Here is a 22,212-nt window from a genome sequence, read left to right as displayed (position 1 = left end):
TATTCTAAGTGACCTGCAAAACGTTGCATATCAATTTTCTTCATGATTTGAAAATAATGGTATGAAAGTTAATCCAGATAAATATCAAAATTATTAGTAAAACAAGCTCTCTTAAAGTTAACATCTGTGATAGGGAAATAGTCTCTTCTGATAATGAAAAATTACTTGGTATAATTTTTAATAATAAACTTTCCTTTGATAACCTTGTTAACAATTTATGTAAATCAGCAAGTCAAAAGTTAACGTTCTTTTTTATGTCTCTTTTTAGACTCGCTTCTTTTATGGCTTTTAATCAAAAAAAAAAATATACCTAACGCTTTTATTACATCTCATTTTTCTTATTGTCCATTAGTTTGGTTGTTTCATAGCAGAAAACTTAACAATCGTATTAATAGAATACACAAAGAGCCCTTAGAATCGTATATAAAGACTATCAATCTCCTTTTGAAGAACCACTTATAAAAAATGGTTCGAAAACTATACACCACAAGAATTTACATTTGGTTACGAATTTACCACAAGAATTTACACTACAAGAATTTTCATTTGATTACGAATTTGGTTACAAAAATTTTCAAAGTTAAATTTGGACTTGTCCTAAATTGATGGAAGAGATTTTTCATTTTCGCAATACTTTTCTAAAAGAGGATAAATTTGCATATAACAATATACAAACTATGAAATACGGTCTAGAATCTCTTTCGCATTTAGGATCATCAATTTGGAATTCGGTACCAATGAGTTGCAAATCAGCATTAACTCTGAAAGAACTTAAATTAAAAATCAAAAATTGGATTCCGAAACACTGTCCCTGCAAATTATGCATGACCTATGTCAAAGACATTGGATTTATAAAATCGCATGTTTAATTTATGCAAGCTTTAAATAACTCGTTATTGTTGATTTTTACTATTAGTTTATTAAGTATTTTCTTTGAATTTCTTATGATTGTTTGAGTTGAATTTAATTAGCCTAATATAGAGCTACTTAACTTGTACGCAAAAATGTCAACTAAAAATAAATTGCAAATAATAATAATGTTAGTAATAACTTAATTCTTGCGGACGTTTGAGTGCGTAAAAAATCTCGTAAAAAGGGTCAAACTCGGATTTTTTTAAAAACGATCCGAAATCGAGACGATTCGATCTTTTGAAAGACGAATAAATTAATTAATTTTGCAACCTCCATTTAATTCACGAACATATCTTAAAACTTAAAGATGACAAGCACAGATTATGTTCAAGGCATTAATAAAATGAAAAAACCAGCTACAAAGTACGATGTTTCTTATTTTCTTTTTTCTTCTTTGTTTCCTCAAATTTAAAAGCAAAAGTTTAAAATTCTTTTAAATAATATTGAATAATATTTTACATTTGACGCTCTTAACAATTTTTATTTATTTGCATATTTATACTTATTATAGATTTGTATTAGATTAATATTTTACTCAAGGTTTTTAAAACTAGCATTTTTACTAACGCTGCAACATTAGAGGTTTTTGTACCTTTCTTCTCAGAACATTAATATGATACTCTGATAAATACAATATGATGCTCTGACAAATATTATTATCTGTTTTCAGATATAGATAATATTATTATTATCTGTTCTCGAACAGATAATATTTTCATTTGAGAACATATATATATATATATATATATATATATATATATATATATATATATATATATATATATATATATATATATATATATATATATATATATATATATATATATATATTAATATATATATATATATGTATATATTATTAATAATATTAATAGTAATAATTTAGGTTGCTTTGAAAAGTTTGCTTTTTAGTCTTTTTTTAATGTTTCTAACGATGATGAATCAAACGTTTTTTTACTTAGATTGTTCAAAGTCCTTGGTGCAGATGTGTATATATATATATATATATATATATATATATATATATATATATATATATATATATATATATATATATATATATATATATATATATATCACACCTATCCAAAATTGGTAGAAACTACTTTGAAGCCCTCCAGAAAAACCCTTTTGAGGGACATTTTTTGTAATATTCCTGATCACAAAAATGTAAAATTTGAAATCATCTGTAACCGTCCTTGGAAGAAAATTTGATTTCAAAATTACATCCTACACAATAGAGAGAAAATGAGAGCATTCTGTTTATTTTGATTTTCTAGAGCATTCACATTTGAAAGTTTATATTTAAACATAAATATTATCATATGTGTACATAACTAGATTAAAACATAAGGTAAAGAGCTAAAAAACTTTGTGACATTTTCATAAAGTGATGTATTCTTTAGTAAATATTAGTTTTTAAATTCTACATTGCAAAGCATTCTTAACCACACATGAAACCACAATCATGTCCATAATATTGATAGGAATAAAAAGAAGTATTCTGTGTGTTCTAAGAAGGAAGAAAGTTTTAAATTACTCATTCTTAAAAAAAAAAAAATCTTAGTTTACTGGCAGAATAAAAAAATAGTTTTTACTTTCAATTTAGATATTCTTGCTGTTGTAGTCCACGAGACAAGTTTGCAGCCACTTTCCATATTCTGGATGATCTACTGCCCTCTTGTATCTGCTCCAATGAGACTTGAAGCTGTGGTGAAGAGCTTCAGTGGCCTGCTCACTATATTTTCCAAGGGAGTCTTGATTCTTTTCTATGAAGTGTTTGATGTGGTAAAACACTGCATGGACTTTTGGAGTAACACTTATAGCAGATAAGAGGCTTGGAGTAACACTTATAACAGATAGGAGGCTTATAGCAGATAAGAGGCTTATACTTATAGCAGATAAGAGGCTTTGGAGTAACACTTATAACAGATAGGAGGCTTGGAATGATGATAGTTTTTCATAATAGTCAGGTTCCAGGGTCATTCCAAAGCAGGCAGACACCACTGCATCAAATTTTCTCAGTGCATCAACAATGCCAAAAATGTTGAACGCACAGTCTTCTTCCGCAAGCCTTTGAAAGATATCTACATTTTTGAGGAGTTTTCTACACTCATTTCCTGCAAACTGACCACCATGGAAAGGCTGAGGCTTGATGTGAAGAGCCTTGGGCCACTCATCAGCTTTCAACCACTCTTCCTTCAATGCTCTGAACAGATGGTTGACTACTCCAAGTAAAAGATGGAGTTCCATTAGTGGAATGAAGTCTAAGACTAGGACATTAACAGGCAAGCTTAAAAGAGACTCATGGACAACATTCTTAAAATCTTTGGCTCTTTTGTAGTTCTGACCATTGTCCTGGAATGCTTTGAAGCATTTTCTCAATGAACCAAATGTTCGAGGACTTCCACATGCAGACAAATCCTTTGAGTCAACTTCACACCAAGTGCATGGGTGAGAGCTTGAATGGGACTGCAAACCACAGATAATATTGGCTAACTTCAAATCACATGAGATGAGGAAATGGGCACCCTCAGGATGAATAAGATTCAAAATTTTTCTTACATTGTTGTAGTTTTCTGGAACTTCTTCTGCTACAGCAACAAGAAGTTGACGCTTCACTCCTCTTTCTTTAGCTACTTGTGATGTCAAGAGACCTAGACTCTAACACTTTCTCCATCTCTTGAATGCCCAGACCGATCTTAAAGAAGCCACCACCACCTTCTAGACCAAGCTTCACAATGTGCTGTGTATAGACTTGTCTTTGAAGCAGGACATCATTCAGAAGTTCTCCTAGGTTTTTGCAGTGTACAACCAATTGCTTCCTTCTCTGTGATTTGTCATTACAGACTTCAATGTCAGTTTGAGTGAAATGAGCAGACAGCTTCTTTCCAATCTCAATAAACTTTGTTTTAAAGTTGGGTTCCACAACGTGACTTTTGGTGACTTGGTTTATGGTAGACACCAATTTATTCATTGAGAAATTGGACAAACCAGTATTGACTTGGACATTCACCAAATCTTCTGCTGTCAGTAGTGGGGTGTCTCCAAAAAGTTTTTTGGCACTTGATGGTCCTAAAATAAAGTTGAAAACATTTATATATAGTTGTATTTGTTTGCTACAAGTAAAATAGACACTTAAAGTATAATGATATTATGATGGATAAACAAACATAAGTAGTAAAAAGTATTTGACTATCTAATTAACAAATTCTGATCTTTGGCTAGTTGCTAGTCTAAATGTGTAAGAAAATATGCACTAAACCTGGATAATTATTTGATATGTTTGATTCAACTAAATTCAGCTGTAAGTTAAGTTTGGTGTACTTTATCATGCAACAAAATAAATTTTGTACTTATTCAAACATTGCCCTATCTCAAATTTAAGGGTACATTAAACACTAACTAATCTTTTATTTTATTATACGAGATAACTAACAAACATATCTCTTTTTACAAGGGGCTTTTTGATAACGTGTCTGTGATTTCTTAAAATAGTATACTAAGGATAAGAATGCTTAGTCTTAAAGCTTGTACATAACACAATAGTAATTTTAGCATACATTTATGTACCTTTTGTGAGACACAAAGGGCGGCCACCTCTGCTTTGTGCAAGTTTGACAGTTCCATGTGGAGATGCTTCTTTGACAGTAACAACTGAAGCTGCAGTTTGCTCACTGACAAGAGAATCCCTCATTGCTAGTTTTCTCATGTTTTCACGAAATGAGAAGTCAGAGCAGTTATGTGATATTCCTTTTCCAAGAATTGACAAGCACTCTGAAGACTTCAAATGTCCTATTTGACAAATCAGGCAGTCACAGTCCTGTTCCCGAGTTGAAGGTCTGACTTTTATAGTTTCAAATTGACACATAAGAAGAAGTGAAACATTCTCACCATTTTTCTTCGTTCCAAGAGCAATCCTGCATGTGTCACAAATCCCTTTTGGAACTCTAGAGTCTGATATGTCAAGTTTCATTTGGAGCACAGTTTCAATTGTATTAATCAATTGATTGTTCAACTCTCTTGTACATTTTCTCAAGCAAAAGATACAAACTGTTTTTCTAGAGTCTTCATGAGTTTTCTTTAAGTTTGGCATTTTTCTGAGACTTTTAACAAAATTTTGCTCAATAAAGGTCTAATTCTAAAGGTAAAGTATCAGAGAATTTGCTATTTCCCGAAAAAAATTTGGTTGACTTTTAAATAATTAAATTCCAGGAAAGCTAAAATTATTGCAAAAAAAATTGTTATTTGAGTATTTATTTAAGTATTTGATTGTTATTTTATCCTAAAATGCTGCAAAAATGCAAATGAGATATTAAACCATTGTTTTAAATTATCTTAAAACAGAGAAATTCTTCAAATCAAATTTTCTTCCACGGACGGTTACAGATGATTTCAAATTTTACAATTTTGTGATCAGAAATAATACCAAAATCATCCCTCCAAAGGGTTTTTCTGGAGGGCTTCAAAGTAGTTTCTACCAATTTTGGACAGGTGTGATATATATATATATATATATATATGTATATATATATATATATATATATATATATATATATATATATATATATATATATATATATATATATATATATATATATATATATATATAAATTAGTAAATTAACTCTTCCTCTCTTCTCTCCTCTCTGAACTCTTCCTGATGATCCAGCAATGGTGAAACTTCAAGTAGAAGATAAAAGTTAGATAAGTGTTTTTTACTAAATTATTATTGCTCTGTTCTTTAAGAACATTGAGCACTCTATTTGTAAAATACACTAACATAATTTACATATATATATATATATATATATATATATATATATATATATATATATGTTTTCAAATTATGAACTACTAAAAAAAGACTAGACTTGTTACAAAAATTTAAAAAAAGTATAATCAAAACATGCGCATTACTTCATAAACATTAAATTATAAAGCTTATTTTTAATTGCTCCAATTTTTAAATTATTTTTTAAACTATCAGTTTTTATTTCAAACATCCTCAAAAAAAAGCATTTGTTTCTATTTGATGCCTTCAATTATGCATAAATTATTCTGACATTTTATAGCAGGGCTGTAAGCTTTACATTTTTATAACTTTCCACCTAATGATAGGGTTTATATATATATTTTTTTCGATAAATATCAATATATATATATTTTTTTCTCGATAAAAGATCTTACAATCAAGGTCATTTACAAATAGTTAAAAACTAATCTTAAGTAAATACCATGAAATAGCATTAATAATACAAATAACAATGATAATAATAATGATGACAAATTATAAGAAAATTATATGATAATAAATCAATACCAACTTTAAAACAACGATTGAATATAATGCACAAACAGGAAAGTTACAAACAGTTATGTACTGACAAAACGTAACAGCCTACCATGTAACTTAAACAATTACTGCAAAAAAAAAAGTAACAATGTTTTAATAGATATAATAATCTTGATATCAATAATCATATAAATAAAAGTAGCATAAATATTTCATTAAAAAATAACAATAAATAAACAAACAAAAAATTTTCAATAATACTCCCAAATAAAAACGTGTCACCCACTTACACACAAACATTTAGTCACGAAAAATATAGAGTTTTCTCAATAAATGACAATAATAAAATAAAAAAGTAAATCATATCAAGCAAACATATATAGTCTTTCAAAAATAATAAAATTTAAAAAATATTCTTGTTCCTTTCTTTATAAACGGAGCAATTTTTATATATCTTTAAAATTCTTTTTAATTACTTTCCATTTTCAAATGTTTTTTTTCTTTTAACTTTGTTTTTTTGTCTTTTTCTTATCTAATTTTTTCTTTTTTTAATTTGTTTGATTTGGTTTTTAATTTTTTTTTTTTAATTTTTTTTTTTTTTTTAATTTTTTTTTTTTTTTTTTTTTTTTTTTAAAAAGTTTAAAACAGTTTCTTTTAGTCAACACTTTTTTTAACATTTTTGAATCGTTTTTATATTAGAGAATAGTGAAAAGTTTAAAACTGTTATTTTTATAGATTCATTAAGAGTGTTGATATTCCTATATTAATAAATGATAAAATTTTTACTGACAATATTCTTTTAACTTTTATCTGATTATCTTTTACTGCTGACCTCATATGAGGTTAGATATGTCATATCCAACCTGTTGCTTAGTTAACATCTGCTAACGCTGTCTTTTTATCATGCTTGCTGTCTTTTTGCTTCTGGTTACAATGCTAAAAAAGCAATGGATTAACTTGTTTCTCGGCTATATCAGGATGTGATTAATGGAATTAAGAGATGAGATAGATGAAAAGTTATTAACAAACAATTCAGCTTTGTCTTTAGGTGAGGTAACAAAATTTGAACCATGCAAGAGAGGAGGAATAACAGATTTGCCCTTGTTATAGATACTGTTAAAGAATCTTCAGAAATCTCTTTGGCATTAGACAAAACCATTTTCCAATGGTTTCTAGCAATAGTAAACAGGTGTCTAAAGAATTATTTGGGTGATAGATATGTAAGTAATGGTTCCATTGGAAATTGTAGCAGCACAATGAGAGGAAAACCATGGATAAGAGTGAGGCTTGATTTGGAATTTTCAAGAGGGTACAAAAGATTCCATGCCAGACTGAATCTAAGAAGTTACATAAGAAGCACATTTGTCAGCAGGAAGATGAAAGATTTCAACCCAAGGGCCATCACTAAGAAAATCACGGAAAAAGTCCCAGTCAGCTTTAAGGTAGTTGTAGTAGGTGTGATGATAAGGAGATTCTGATGAAGAAGAAGAATGAGGTAATAGTTTTAGAGAAATCAAACCCTAATCAAAAGCACCCAAGAGTGAATGTGAAGGACAAAGAAAGAAAAGAAAAATATGACTAGGATCAGAAACAAGCCACAAGTCGAGTAGAGAAGGTAAATGATTCAGATTGTCTGGAAAACGAGTTGGAAAGTTTACTATTTGTGTTAGAGATTGTGAAAGGCAAAAGTTGTGGACCTTAACACCTGCAGAGTTACTGACACTAGAGTCAAGCCACTCAGTGTGATAAGCATTAAATTCACCAACAACGATATTGGCTAAAGGATAAAGCGAAAGGGCTTGGTCAATTTGATCAGATATAACATTGAAAAGAATGCAGTCTTGAGATGAAGGAGAGCGACATAGAACAAAGGGAAAGGCGATAGAGTGAAGTGGTACTAAACGAAAGCACATGAAAGAATAGTCTGTGGATTCAAACCTAGTTTCATGACAAATGGGTGAATTCTTACAAATGTAAATGCCTAGGTCATGCATGTGACTATTGGAGTCTTTACGAATTAAAGGAAGATAACCATCAACACTAGGAGGGCAAGATGAGACAGCTGAACTCAAATTAGTTTCATAAAGAGCAAGTAGATCTGTTAAACTTAACAAGAGATAAGACTCAACAGAAGAAAGGTTACTTTAAAGACCACAAATATTAGTGAATGATTGATTTAGAGAACTTGGTGTTGGCAGAAGTTTTTTATGTTTTATAGGTTTTGATACTTTGGTCATTTTTAAATTAATTAAAGAACTTGACTCAAAGCACAGGTAGTACTCAGTAAACTATCTAATAGTCCAAGTAATTGTCTCATTACTATTAATAAACCCTAAGCCATAACAAAAGGCTCCAAATGTAATTTCAATAATGCTCACCAAAAGTATGAGCAGGGACACCATCCATAAGCAACATGGAATTTTTAGTACTCTGATACTTTACAGCTGTTGATGGAATCAGCCTCTCTGAGAGCTACCTCAGAGTTCGGGAAACCTGACTGCCAGCTGGCCTTAGAACCATAAAACTGAGTTTTAGAGCTGTACTCTCAAAGAAGATCCAGCATTTTTTTTTTTTAAACATCTTTGCTTCCAACAAGGCTGCAAGCAACCACTAATTAAAGTTGGAAGTTACTTGAAGAGAAAAGATGAAGATTGTAGAGCAAGATAACAATTGACAGATGACTTAAAGGGTTGCAAATTATATAATTCAGGAAGGGAATTCCAAAGATCTGATGTTTGAGAAAAAAAACTAGACAAATAAGAGTTTTTGGAGCACTTAGGAACAGTCTCAGTAAAAGGATGAGACTTAATTGAATGACGAGTAACACGAGAATAAATTTTAGTAGGTGGCACAAGAGACGCTAGCTCTTTAGAGGAGTGCCCATTATAGTATTTTTAGAAAAGAGAAAGAGAAGCAACATTACGACGATGTGATAATGGTTGGAGGTTGGCTACAAGAGCAGGTCCAACTATGTTTATGTGTTTTTGCACCTTGTCTAAAAGAGAAAGAGCATCATTAGAAGATCCACCCCAGATATGGCAACAGTATTCCATACAAAGTCGGATTTGAGATTTATAGAGAATCTCGAGAAAGTAATAATAATAATAGAATCTGGAGTAAGTAAGTGTTGAGCTCGATAAAGAGATGCAACCTTAGCAGATGCTAATTTTGCAACAGATTTGATGTATGGTTTCCAAGAAAGATCGGAAGTAAGAGTTATTCCTAGAAGATGAAGAGTGGATGATACATTACCGTTCATAAATATAGAAAGATCTAAATTATTGCAATAACGATTGGCTGAAAAATTGAGTTTTATCTGAATTGAAGTTCACCAGCTACTGTGAGCCCCATGATGTAGCAGAAGTGAGATCCTTTTCAAGCTCAAATGCCCCCTCCAAGCAATCAGAGAGTGTTGGCTTCTTATACAAGGATAAATGGTATTATCATCAGCAAACAATGCCACCTTTAATGTGAGAATATCTGGAAGATGGTTAATGTAAATTAAAAAGAGTATAGGGCCAAGAATTAAACCTTGAGAAACCCTTGATGTTAAAGAATAAAAAGAAGAGTGCTGTCTATCGAGGACAACTTTTATACTACGATTGGAAAGGAAAGATTCAATAATCTTAAAGATGTTGCCAGATACACCATAAGAAGAAATCTTATGGAGAAGACCAGCATGCCAAACTGTATCAAAAGCTTTTGAAATGTCAAGAGCGATGACCTTAACCTTTATCTAATGCACAATAAAACCTATCGGTTCTTACTGTTAGCAAATCAGCTGTAGAACGAGAAGATCAAAATCCATATTGATGGTCAGAAAGTAAGTTATTAGTATCAAGATGAGAGATTAAGTGTTTGTTAATTAAAGATTCAAAAACCTTGCTTATGATAGGAAGAAGACTTATGGGACGGTAGTTAGATGAATCAGATCGCTCTCCAGAATTTTGAAGATAGGGCTAACAAATGCCGCTTTCCAGCAGGCTGGAAAACAAGGCTCTGATAAGCACTTGTTGAATAGTATTGTTGAGAGTATAGACGACAGCTTCGGAGAACACTTCTGCAAGACAATAACAGGTATGTTGTCCGGGCCACAAGCTGTAGAAGAGTCTAAGCAGGAAATCACTTTACATACAGAAGCTGGAGTGATACGAATGTCAAGCAATGGATCAACCTGTTTGTTGGCAATATCAGGTAGAACACAACTAATGGAATCAAGAGATGATATTGATGAAAAGGTTTTAGCAAACAATTCAGCTTTTAGTCTTTCAGTCTTTAGATGAGGTGACAAAGTCTGAACCATACAAGAGAGGTGGAATGAAAGATTTGCCCTTGTTATTAATACTATTAAAGGTTCTCCAGAAGTCATGAGAGACTAATTTTTGAGATGAGATACAAGATTTCATGACCTGAGAATAGTGGGATTTGGCATTAGTTAAAACCTTTTTACAATGGTTTCTAGCAGTAATAAACAGACCTTTGTTTTCTGGAGAATTGTTTTGCTCATAGATATGGAAGTAACGGTTTCAATTGGCAATCGCAGCAGCACAGTGTGACAAAAACCATGGAGGAGAGTGAGGCTTGACCTGGAATCGTCGAGAGGGAACAAAAGATTCTATGCCAGCCTGAATCCGCAAAGTTATGTAAGAAGCATATTTTTCGACAGGAAGATGAATGATTTCTACCCAAGGGCCATCACGAAGAAAATCACGGAAAGAGTCCCAGTCAGCTTTAAGGTAGTTGTAAGAGGTACAATAATAGGGGGATTCAGGTGATGAGGAAGAATGAGATATTAGTTTTAGAGAGATCAAACTGTGATCAGAAGCACCTAAGGGTGAATGTGGAGAAACTGAGCACTGACTAGGATCAGAAACAAGACATAAGTCGATTAGAGAAGGTAAATGATTCCGGTTGTCTGGAAAACGAGTTGGAAAGTTGACTATTTGAGTTAGGGATTGAGAAAGGCAAAAGTTGTGGGCTTAAATGTCTGCAGAATCAATGATACTAGAGCCAAGCCATTCAGAGTGGTGAGCATTAAAGTCACCAACAACAACAATATAGGCTGATGGATAAAGAGAGAGAGCTTGGTCAATATGATCAGAAATAACATCAAAAAGAGTGCAGTCTTAAGATGAAGGAGAGCAACATAGAACAAAGGGAAAGGCGATAGAGTGAAGTGGTGCTAAACGAAAGCACATAAAAGAATAGTCTGTGGATTCAAACCTAATTTCATGACAAATGGGTGAATTCTTACGAATGTAAATGCCCAGGTCATGCATGTGACTATTGGAGTCTTTACGAATTAAAGGAAGATAACCATCAACACTAAGAGGGCAAGATGAGACAGCTGAACTCAAATTAGTCTCACAAAGAGCAAGTAGGTCTCGTGAGCTTTGCAAGAGATAAGACTCAACAGAAGAAAAAGTTTTTTCGAAGACCACAAATATTAGTGAATGAGGTTTAGAGAACTTGGTGATGATGATGGTTTTTTATGTTTTATAGTTTTTGGTACTTTATTCTTTTTTAAATTTATTGAAGAACTTGACTCAATGCATAGATAGTACTCAGAACACTGTTTAATAGCCCAAGCAATTGCCACATTACTATTAATAAACCCTAAGTCGTAACAAAGGGCTCCAAATGTGGCCTCCGCAATGCACACCAAAAGTACAAACAGGGACACCATCCATGCGCAACATGGCACTGTTAATACTTTGATATTTTTCAGCTGTTGATGGAATCAGCCTCTCTGAGAGCTATCACAGAGTTCAGGAAACCTGACTACCAGCCGGCCTCAGAACCATAAAACTAAGTTTTAGAGCTGTACCCTCATTAGGAGATTATAGGATGAGTTGCCTAGTCATAAAAACAGAGACACAAGCATAACCCATGCATTGTGTCAAGAAGATCCAGCATTCCACATCCTAAACTGGAAACAATTTATTAAAAATACATCTTTGCCAGCCTAATAGATGAAGAAAGGGTGCGAGGCTGGTCAACAGATAGAATCTGTTTACCCCTTAAGTCTTTTCTAAGGAGGCCTTCTACAAGACAGTAGCCAGATGCATTTAACATCTGCCCAAGATGAATATTTTTATCGAGACACATTATCTCTAGCCTTTACTCAACCAAGAGCCCCAAGGCAGGGAGTGTTTTAAGTCAGAGTTGGCATCTCCTAACCTTTGTCTAAAAAGGCGTATCCTACAAGGCAGCAGGACATGAAGCAGATTGTACTGGGTTACATGTTACCAGTAGCAGGATAACCTGACGTGACACAGCAGGATAACCTGACCTGACATGCATCTTGATATTATTGAGATTGTTAAAATGAGCTGTCGTGCCCATAGCAAAAATTTTTTGTAAACAATCATCGTTTAACTTAGGGTATTTGAAAGCTTTTGACTAGATAGCCAACATACTTTATGATCTATTATTAGATCAAAATATCTTTCATTAACTTTATCATGTAATAATTAAAATTCATGATTTTAAGATGATGTTATTGACTATTTTTACTTTATTTTAAAAAAATTTAATAAAAGTTAATAAAAAAAGTCATAAAAATATACAGTGTATACATTTATACACCTAAAGTAAGATTTTTTGAAGATTATTTCTAGAAAAAATTTTAAAATTAACCTTTAATAAAACTCACAATAAGCAATATTTTCATGATTTTTTTAACTAAAGGGAGCTTTATTTGAATGTTGCTAACTAAATGTTGAAGTTATTTCAAATTTAATCAAAAGATATTTTTTTAAATTTTATTTCTTTTTCCTAATTAGTCATATTTTAGTCATTTTTTCTTTATAAAAAGATGAAGCTTCCAAGCAAGATACTTAAGGTCACAAGTTTTTCAAAAAGAAAATATTTTTTTTTAGTTATAAATATTGATTTGTAATACTTTAGTCAATTTCCTGTTTAAAACTAAGTGTTCCCCCAGCAAGACATCTTTTTTTAAAAATTTTCTTTACAAATTCGAATTCTCTATAAGATTCAAAAATGTACCTCTCTTATTTTTAAAATTTGATATAAATAATAAAATAGCGCACTTTATCACAAAATTCTCTGTCTAAAATATGATAAAAATTCCCAATTTTAGTAAAAAATAACCTTCACAAAAACTTATTTTATTTGGTCATTTTTATGATATTTTCCTAGTTTTTTTTCTTTTCCTCAGTTTTTTTTTAAGAGATTGCATAAGATTGTTTTAAACAAATTTGTATGCTCAAGACTCCACAACGGAGTCTTCATTCATCAACTGAGTTATATTGGAATTGCCACTGTTGTGTGTATACACCTCAACTGAAGGTTTATGTTTGGCTATTCACTTTTTTAATCAAAAGAAAACTTTTTCTAGATTTAAACTAAAAAGTATATATATGTTGCGTCTCAAAATTGGATACTCCTTCCTCCCCTAACAAATCAACTAAAATTCACCTCCAAGACCATGAAGGCCACTACAGTTGAGGAGGCTGCTTTATTTGTGGCTACAACCATTATTAAATATTAACTCTATAACTCCAAAACACAAATCTTGAAGAACAAGGTTGCTATGCAGAGAAACAAGTTAAGCGTGGTACTACCAAGGATGTGGTGGGGAAACAACTCAGAATTTCTTGCTTATCAGGCAACTGCCCTACCACTACACCACTACCGCATAAATTTTGGGGCTGCTTTAAATATATGATAAATTTGGTTTCCAATTTGATTTAAACAGATATCCAAAAATTGGGTATCTGTTTAAATTAGATTAAAAGTAAAATACAATTTTCTGAAATCTGGTATCAGATTCAGATTTTAACAAATTGGATATCTGGTTTTGCTCACCTCTACATACAATCATACAATCATACATACGTACATACGTACATACATACATACATACATACATACATACATACATACATACATACATACATACATACATACATACATACACAGCCCTCGGAACCGACCTTAATCTGTGTGAGGTCGGCATCAGGGCGGCAGAAAAATGTAAAACAAAGGTTTGAATATAAACTCGTTTCTCCGCGCATAAGCCTTGTTCATCAAGGTTCGTATTTCCGTGTTATAGAGTTGAGAGAGGGTTATACCACAAATAAGTAGCCTCCTCGTCTGTAGTGGCCTTCTCGGCCTTGAGGAGGTGAATTAAAAAATAAAATACAAAAACATAGAAACTAGGTCGGCATTGCCGAATGCCAACCCTAATTCAAAGGGTTGCATACATACATACATACATACCAAAGCCTATCCACTTCGCGAAACTGTTAATTGATCAAAATTGCATTCTGGGATGTCCTACTGGACCTCTTCCGCAACTAACACAAGTAGTTTTTTTTTTAGTTAATAAACTTTTTTGCTAATCTCAATTTTGTATTAAAGATATATCAATTTTGTAACATTAAGATGCATCAATTTTGTTAAAATTACCATCAGAATGTTTCAATAAGAATAAAATGATGGGGAAAAAACATTTTGTAGAACATAAAATTAGTGTAATTTTTTTAGAACATAAAATTATTTTATTGAAAATAAAAGTTATTAACATTATACATTAACAAAAGTTATTAATATTATACATTATAACATAAATAAGTCTCATTACAAAGAATTATATTGAAAAAGTAATATCATAATATGTCAAAGGGCAATACGTACAATATTTTTGAAATTGCAATTTTACTTATAGGGTGGGTTTTTGTCCTTGTTTAAAAATTTTATGAAATAAAAAATTCTTGTAATAACAAAAAACAGAACAATGTTTTTTTTTTCAAATAAAGCGCATGTTCTTTATGTTGATTGTGCAAAAACTGAAAATGACTTTTTTTTTTTTAATTTTATTGATGAGAATCATTACCAGTCCATCTCTTTCAAGATATTTATCAATAAATTTCATAAAAGTTGTTTCCATTTCACAAACTAGTGACATAAAAGCTGATGGATTGTCAGCTGAACTAAGAAAGAGTACATCTGCACACCTATGACATAACTTAACCTTTTGAATAAGCCATCCAGCCATGTGTTAAAGGGCTTGATCCTTTGGTTGCATTAAAATTTTTCCAGTAAACATATAAAATGATCCTGGATAAAAATAAGATATTCCTTTAGGTATGTTATTTTCTGTTTCATAAATTCCACAATTAGTGGTTGTTTGAGTACAACACTTCATAAAATCATTTAGATTGAAAGCTGTCTCAAAATTTGAATCCTTTATACAGTTGCTATTGGATTTGCTTTTTATTACAGATAAAAGTAATAAAGCGTTTCTATAGGCAGCTCGAAATTGTCTAACATTTGGACGGTCATTCCAACCACCTTTGCTTTGAATAATGGAAAAAAAATTCTCAATGCAGTCCTGATTAAAATGAGAAGTACAAACAAACTGAAAACCTTCAGAAACCCCAATGACATGATATACTTGCTTGACTTCTAACATTACAAAATTTCTATTTCTTAATCTAATGCTTTAACTCTTCCAACTGAGAAATACTTCCCCCATTAAAGTTAGAGCACAACGAGCTGGTTTATCTACATATGGTTTATATGAATTCAATATATCGAATAAAGTATCCATGCGTTTAACAAATCTTGCTGTTGGTAATACACTTAAAGGAAGTAAGTTTGTATTAGAGCAGCAATATAATGCAGAAGCAACTTGATAACTAAAAACTTGAGTGGCAAGTTTGACCTTTATAGATAATAGAGGACCAGGATCTAAGTGTCTATCTGTTAGTTTTGGCACTAGACGTACAGAGTTTATTTTGTCTAAATTATACAGAGACTGGATGTGTTGCCAAGAAACAATTTCACCATTAATGTCAATGTTATGTCTTCGTAAATTGTTTTTGATACTTTTTACTAAATGTGGAGGATCAAAAATAACATGAATATTTTTATCATTGGAAGGATTAGGAAAGTATGGTAAATTTTTGGAAAACCCAAGCAAATGTAAGGCAGCTATATTAGAAGATCCTTGATTACAAACTACACATCTAATGTGTAAACCAGTTTCTTAAACCTTAGAAATGGTTTCACATAGTAAAGAAGCCAAGTCAGCTGTTGATACTGTTGAATTATTATAAAAATAAGCTATTGGTTGTTTCCATTTATTTGCCAAGCCTCTAACCATAATTACAAGAGCCTGATTTAAAAGTTTTCTTTTTTTCATACCATAAACCCTGTCAGAATTTCTATCATACTCTAAATACTACTTTAGTGACATTTCATCCATAACAAGACTGACATTATGATCATGTGGATTCATTGCATCAGCACGTAACTTTAATAAAGCAAATAATCAAGTAGAAAACCCTTCTTGAAGATCTGAAAATACGCTGGACAAAAATAATAATAAACAGGTTTGACTTGGTAAACAGAATATTGTTTGCAAGACATTAAAAGTTTGAGGACTATGAAACAGAATTTGCAAAGCCAAAACTTTGTCACAAACTGCCCAGCGTTTTCCTTTATTGACTCGTTTACTCATTTCTAATTGACTTCTAAAAAAACTAACTTGTATAGGAGATAAGTATTTCCTGGATAATTTTAAAATATATTTTATAGACCCATCACAGTTTTTTTGGGTTTTTTGTTTGGATTTTAAATGTCGAACTTGTTTACGTAGTCTTGAATTTTTGACTTGCAATGTTAATAGTAACCTTTGAAGTTTGTTGAAATTTATTTCATTAGTAGACATTTTGTTCTCTAAATTACTATCTGAACTAACAGGTAAACAAACAACTTGCTTTTTTGCTGGAAATGAATGACGTTCAACTGGTGATTTCCTTTTGCAACCAGCAAGTGGAGGAGGATTTGGGATGTTAAAAATAGTAGAAATTGCTGATTGTAACAAATGTTTTCCATTATTATTTGTAGAATAATACATTGTATTTTCAAAATGATTACTGCACAAATAAAAGTTTTTGTTTAAAAATACAAAATTTCGTCTAAATCTTTCCTACGACAGTTGATGACCCACTGTTTACATCTAAAAATTAAACAATAAAAGAATATATTTTAAAATACTACAATAATAATTTTATAAACTTTTTATGAAAAAAAAAGTTATTATAAATAATATATGAATTAGCTTGCCTTTTTTCATCTTTAGGAAAACGAAAAAAATGAAGTTTCTTTACAGTTTTTTCCACTTTTATTCTACAGTTTATAGCAGCACAAAATGATGGTTATAACTTAGATCAAAATTCTTTTAGGTACATACAAAAATAAGTTTCGCTACTTTTATATTATAAAATTCTGAGGTCCGGCAGAACATCCCAGAGTGCTTTGAGATAAAATTACAACGAGATATATGAAATTATGCTGACTGGATAAGCTTTGATACATACATACATACATGCATACACATATACCTAACATAACATACATAACATGCATAACATACATAACATACATAACATACATATATCAACAGATGGTAATGATACAAGAAAATCCGGTGTAAGACCAAAATTATCACTCCAACATGATATGCTTTTTGGCTATGAAAGACATACAGATTTCAAGTTCACAGAGTCTTACTCAACTACCTCTTCAAGGATTTCAGTCTTTGATTGTACTGTGATGCATTAAATTTCACACAGAACTTTAAACTATTAAAAAGTGGCAATGTGTCATTTTTTCAGATGAAGCGCAAGTTAAGCAGTTTTCAACTGCTCAGAGTCAAGTCAACATTGGCCAACCACCAAACTGGTGATTCAATCCCTAAGAAAATGTGTTTAATGTTCTCGCCCAATGGCCGGATAATACTCTTTCAATATAAATTGCATAAGAAAGTGTTAGGTAAAATTGAAAGCAGAAGTTTTTAAACAGAATTTAACCTCAGCAAGATTTAATAAAAAATCATAATAAAAGCTTTCATAAAATAGTGAATACTTTGAATCTCTTGCTGCCTAAATGCTGTGAAGCTTTTATACTGTCTATGTATATATGTATATATTTATCATCCCCAAACACACTCAGCAAAGCATACATTGATTTATAAGAGGGCATGTGGAAAAAGAGATATGAAAATCACAAGTAATTATTTAAAAATAAAAAACTTTCAAATGCAATCAGGCTCTCAAAATATATGAGAAACTAAAAAAAAGTTTAACGAAACACCTGAGTTAACTTGATCTATCCTAAAAAGAGCCTCTGCTAACAATGACACAACAAAAGTATGTTTATTTTTTTTATATGACAAGCTTTATTTTACTTGATAAAAATACCAAAATGCTACTGTATAATAAAACAAAGTTGATTTCCAAATGTTGTTCAGTTGATTTCCAAACCTAAAGATTAGAGACATATGCTTGTAACAATCTTTTGTATATAAATTTAGTTAAGAATAATAAAAAAAATATTTTATCAATTTGTTGCTGTCATGTTTGGGGCAGTTGTGGCCAAAATTTTAGAGCTTTTTGGTTTCCATGTTCCAATCATTGCAATTTTTTTGCAAAGCATCCTTATTTGACATTAGTATAAACATATGTTTGGAGTCTGTTCCATGTCTGGAAATTAGCTCAAACATCAAAACATGCTGGATCCGCCCCTGATTTGTATATAATTATTATAATGGAAAAAATTGTATTTGTATTTCACCTGATGAATGAAATAGCACTTTCTTATGGTGAAACACTTACTTCTGAAGCTATGTTTTGACAAAAAAAAAAAAAAGATAAATTTTAGGTATAAATTTATTCTACAATAAAAACTAATCGTCTAAAAAAAAGGGTGTATTAAAAAAATAGTTTTGAAGCAAAATCATCTTGGTGCCCCACTTTCTATATATATGTGTTTGTGTGTCTGTATTTTATATATATATATATATATATATATATATATATATATATATATATATATACACTGCCGCTCACGGAAGTTAGGACAGTGGAGATTTTTTCGAAAAAGCAAAGTTAATATATAATTACGTTATAGAATTTTTAATTTATATTAATAAAAATTATATTTTTTATACATTTTCAATATAAAATACATTATTAGTCAGTTTTATGTAATAAAAATGTACAAAAACCATTATAATAATTAAATTTTTTTTTCGTCAAAAAACCACCCTTTGATTTAATAACTGCTTTAACTATTCTCGGCATTCTTTTAATTAATTTTCTAATTGTTTCTTTTTGAATATTATTCCATCCCTGTTCTATAATGTTCCATAAATGAGATTTTGATGTTGGACATACAGTTCTAATTTTTCTATCCAGTTCATCCCATAGTAACTCAATGGGGTTGAGATCTGGGCTTTGGGGAGGCCAGGTCATTACACGTAATACATTTTCAGCTTTTTTTGATTCTAAATAATTTCTACATAATAATGCACTATGTTTAGGGTCATTATCATGCATCAGAATAAAATTATCTCTGACTAATCGAAGTCCCGAAGGGATTGCACTTGTTTCCAGGATATCTCTGTATAATGTTCTGCTCTCATTACACCATCGATTTTATGCAAATATCCCACTCCATCCAGAGAGAAACAACCCCAAACAATCACGGAGCCTTCACCATGTTTTACTGTTGGAACCAGACATTGAGTTAGCATTTTTTCTTCAGCAGATCTTCTAACGTAAACTCTTCGCTTATTTCCGAAAACTTCAAATTTTGACTCATCGGTCCAGAGTACTTGTTTCCATTCATCCATCGTCCAATTTTTGTGGAGCTGCGCCCAACGGAATCTCTTCTGTCGATTAACTTTTCGTAGATATGATTTTCGGATAGCAACACGATCATGCAAATTAGCTTTTTGCAATCTTCGTTTGATTGTACTGACAGAAACTTTTTTTTCTCGATCACAGTTGAAAATAGCTGTTATTTGTGGAGCAGTTAACATTGGATTACGCTTACTGATGATTTTTATACGTCGGCCATCAGTTTTTGTTGTTATGCAAAAAGGACCTGGACGATTTCTGTTTTCCAAACTTCCAGATTCTCGATATCGAGGAATCGTATAGCTAACTGTTGATATACTCAGATTTAATTTTTCAGCTATTTTTCTAACTGTATAGCCTTCTTGAAGCAAAGTGAGTATTGCTGTCCTTTTTTCAACACTTATTGGCTTACCTTTAGGCATATTTTTTTCAATATTTTGAATTTACACTAAAAAAATAATTTTTAATTTTACCTTTGAACTTCTGCACTTGAAATTTTTAAAACACTAACACAAAATATCTGCAAAAACATAGTAAACAATAGAAATACTTGTTAAATGACAAACTTAAAAGATTTGAGTTGATAATGTAAAATACAGGTTCATACGTGACCTTTAATATGTTTCTGCGTTCTCTGTTTATTTATTTAAAATGATAAGACTTTTACTTGTGAGCACAATTTATGTTATTTTAAATGTTAGTTATTTTAATATATTTACATTAAAATAACTTAATTTAGAATTTTTTTGATACAAATTTTATTTAACTTGATTTATTTTTATATAAACATAAATTTTACTAATATAAGAAAATAATTTTATAACGTAATTACATTTTAATATTGTTCTTTTGAAAAAATATTTTTTGTCCTAACTTCCGTGAGCGGCAGTGTATATATATATATAAATTATGTTAGTGTATTCTACAAATAGAGTGCTCAATGTTCTAAAGAATAGAGCAATAAATTAGTAAAAACACATATCTAATTTTTAGTTGTCTTTAACAGCATGTTTCACCATCAGTAGGTTCATCAGGAAGCATCAGGCTTCCTGATGAACCTAAACATGCTGTTAAAGACAACTAAAAATTAGATAAGTATTTTTACTAATTTATATATATATATATATTATATTATATATTATATTATATATTATATTTGCACAGAGTGATGGCTCCACCTGGTGGGAAAACTAATATTAACATATTTGGTGGCGAAGAACCTCAAGAAGAACATGTTGTGAATAAGGGACAAGCGCTCAGAAATCATTCAAGTGTATTTGCAAGTGCAGAAGAGCCTGTAGTAAGTGTCCCTGAAAAACCCAAAGTATTGGAGACCTCTCAAACTCAAAGTACACGCAAAGAAGTTCCTCCTTTAAATGCTCACGCTGAGGAAAACCCAGGGAAAGAAAGACCGAGCACTAAGGTTATGGCACCACCTGGTGGAAAAACATCAATAAACTTGTTTGGTTAAATAAACAATAAAATAATGGATGGTCATATTGGATGGATATTGATATTGCTTTAACGATTTTTTTTTAATTTGTATTTATTATCATGAGATAAATAATTTCAGATGGTTTTTTTTTTTTTTTTTTTAAGTTGTTTGGAAAATAATATTTTTTTTTATCAAAGTAAAAATGACGTTTTATACAACCATTATTTAATTAAAGATTTAAAAAAGCAGACAGTTTTTTTTTGTTTTGTTTTGTTTTACTGTACTCGCCTCCCCAAGGCCCAGTAAGCGACCTTAATTAAAGAGTTACTTATTTGTTGTTGTTGTTGTTATTTGTTTTGTTTTTTATTTTAGTTTTTGTTTATACCCTTGACGAGCAAGGCCGACTTATCTAAAATTGAATTGAAAGGAGAATTGGCTTTAAACGTCGCACTGCGACAAGTGTCGCAGTGACTCAAAATAACAAAAAAATGTCGATAAACCCCTCACAACTTTTTTATAAATTAAGTGCCCTTTTTAAATAATATCAAATAAATTTAATATTTTTTGTAACCTTTTTAAATTTAATTTTTGTAACCTTTTTAAATTTAATTTTTTTTTAATTTAATGCCCTTTTTAAATAAAATCAAATGAATTTAATATTTTTAATAACTTTTTTATAAATTAAGTGCCCTTTTTAAATAATATCAAATAAATTTAATGTTTTTGAATATAATTTAATAAATATACACTATTATTTTAATTTAAATAAAACTTTTAAAATAATCTTTTGATTCTATATATCGCGAGGTTAGAATTATTTTGTTCTATCTCCATGTTTTTCCCAACCGAGAAAATCAAGTTCAAAGTTTCAAATGGACCTGCAGATCAAAAAACATA

At 30.7% G+C, this 22,212-nt stretch overlaps 1 protein-coding gene across 1 annotated transcript; it reads left to right on the top strand.

The window, feature by feature from the left end:
* Positions 1-1,111: 1,111 nt before the first annotated feature.
* Positions 1,112-21,457, top strand: LOC101237901 (uncharacterized). Its single transcript, XM_065812521.1, has 2 exons — positions 1,112-1,275; positions 21,045-21,457. The coding sequence occupies exons 1-2, from the start codon at positions 1,220-1,222 to the stop codon at positions 21,349-21,351; spliced, it is 363 nt and encodes a 120-aa protein (XP_065668593.1). The 5' UTR covers positions 1,112-1,219; the 3' UTR covers positions 21,352-21,457.
* The last annotated feature ends 755 nt before the right edge of the window (positions 21,458-22,212 follow it).

This window comes from Hydra vulgaris, chromosome 12, assembly GCF_038396675.1.
Source record: "Hydra vulgaris chromosome 12, alternate assembly HydraT2T_AEP".
NCBI lineage: Eukaryota > Metazoa > Cnidaria > Hydrozoa > Anthoathecata > Hydridae > Hydra > Hydra vulgaris.
This window is presented reverse-complemented; position numbering and strand designations above follow the sequence as displayed.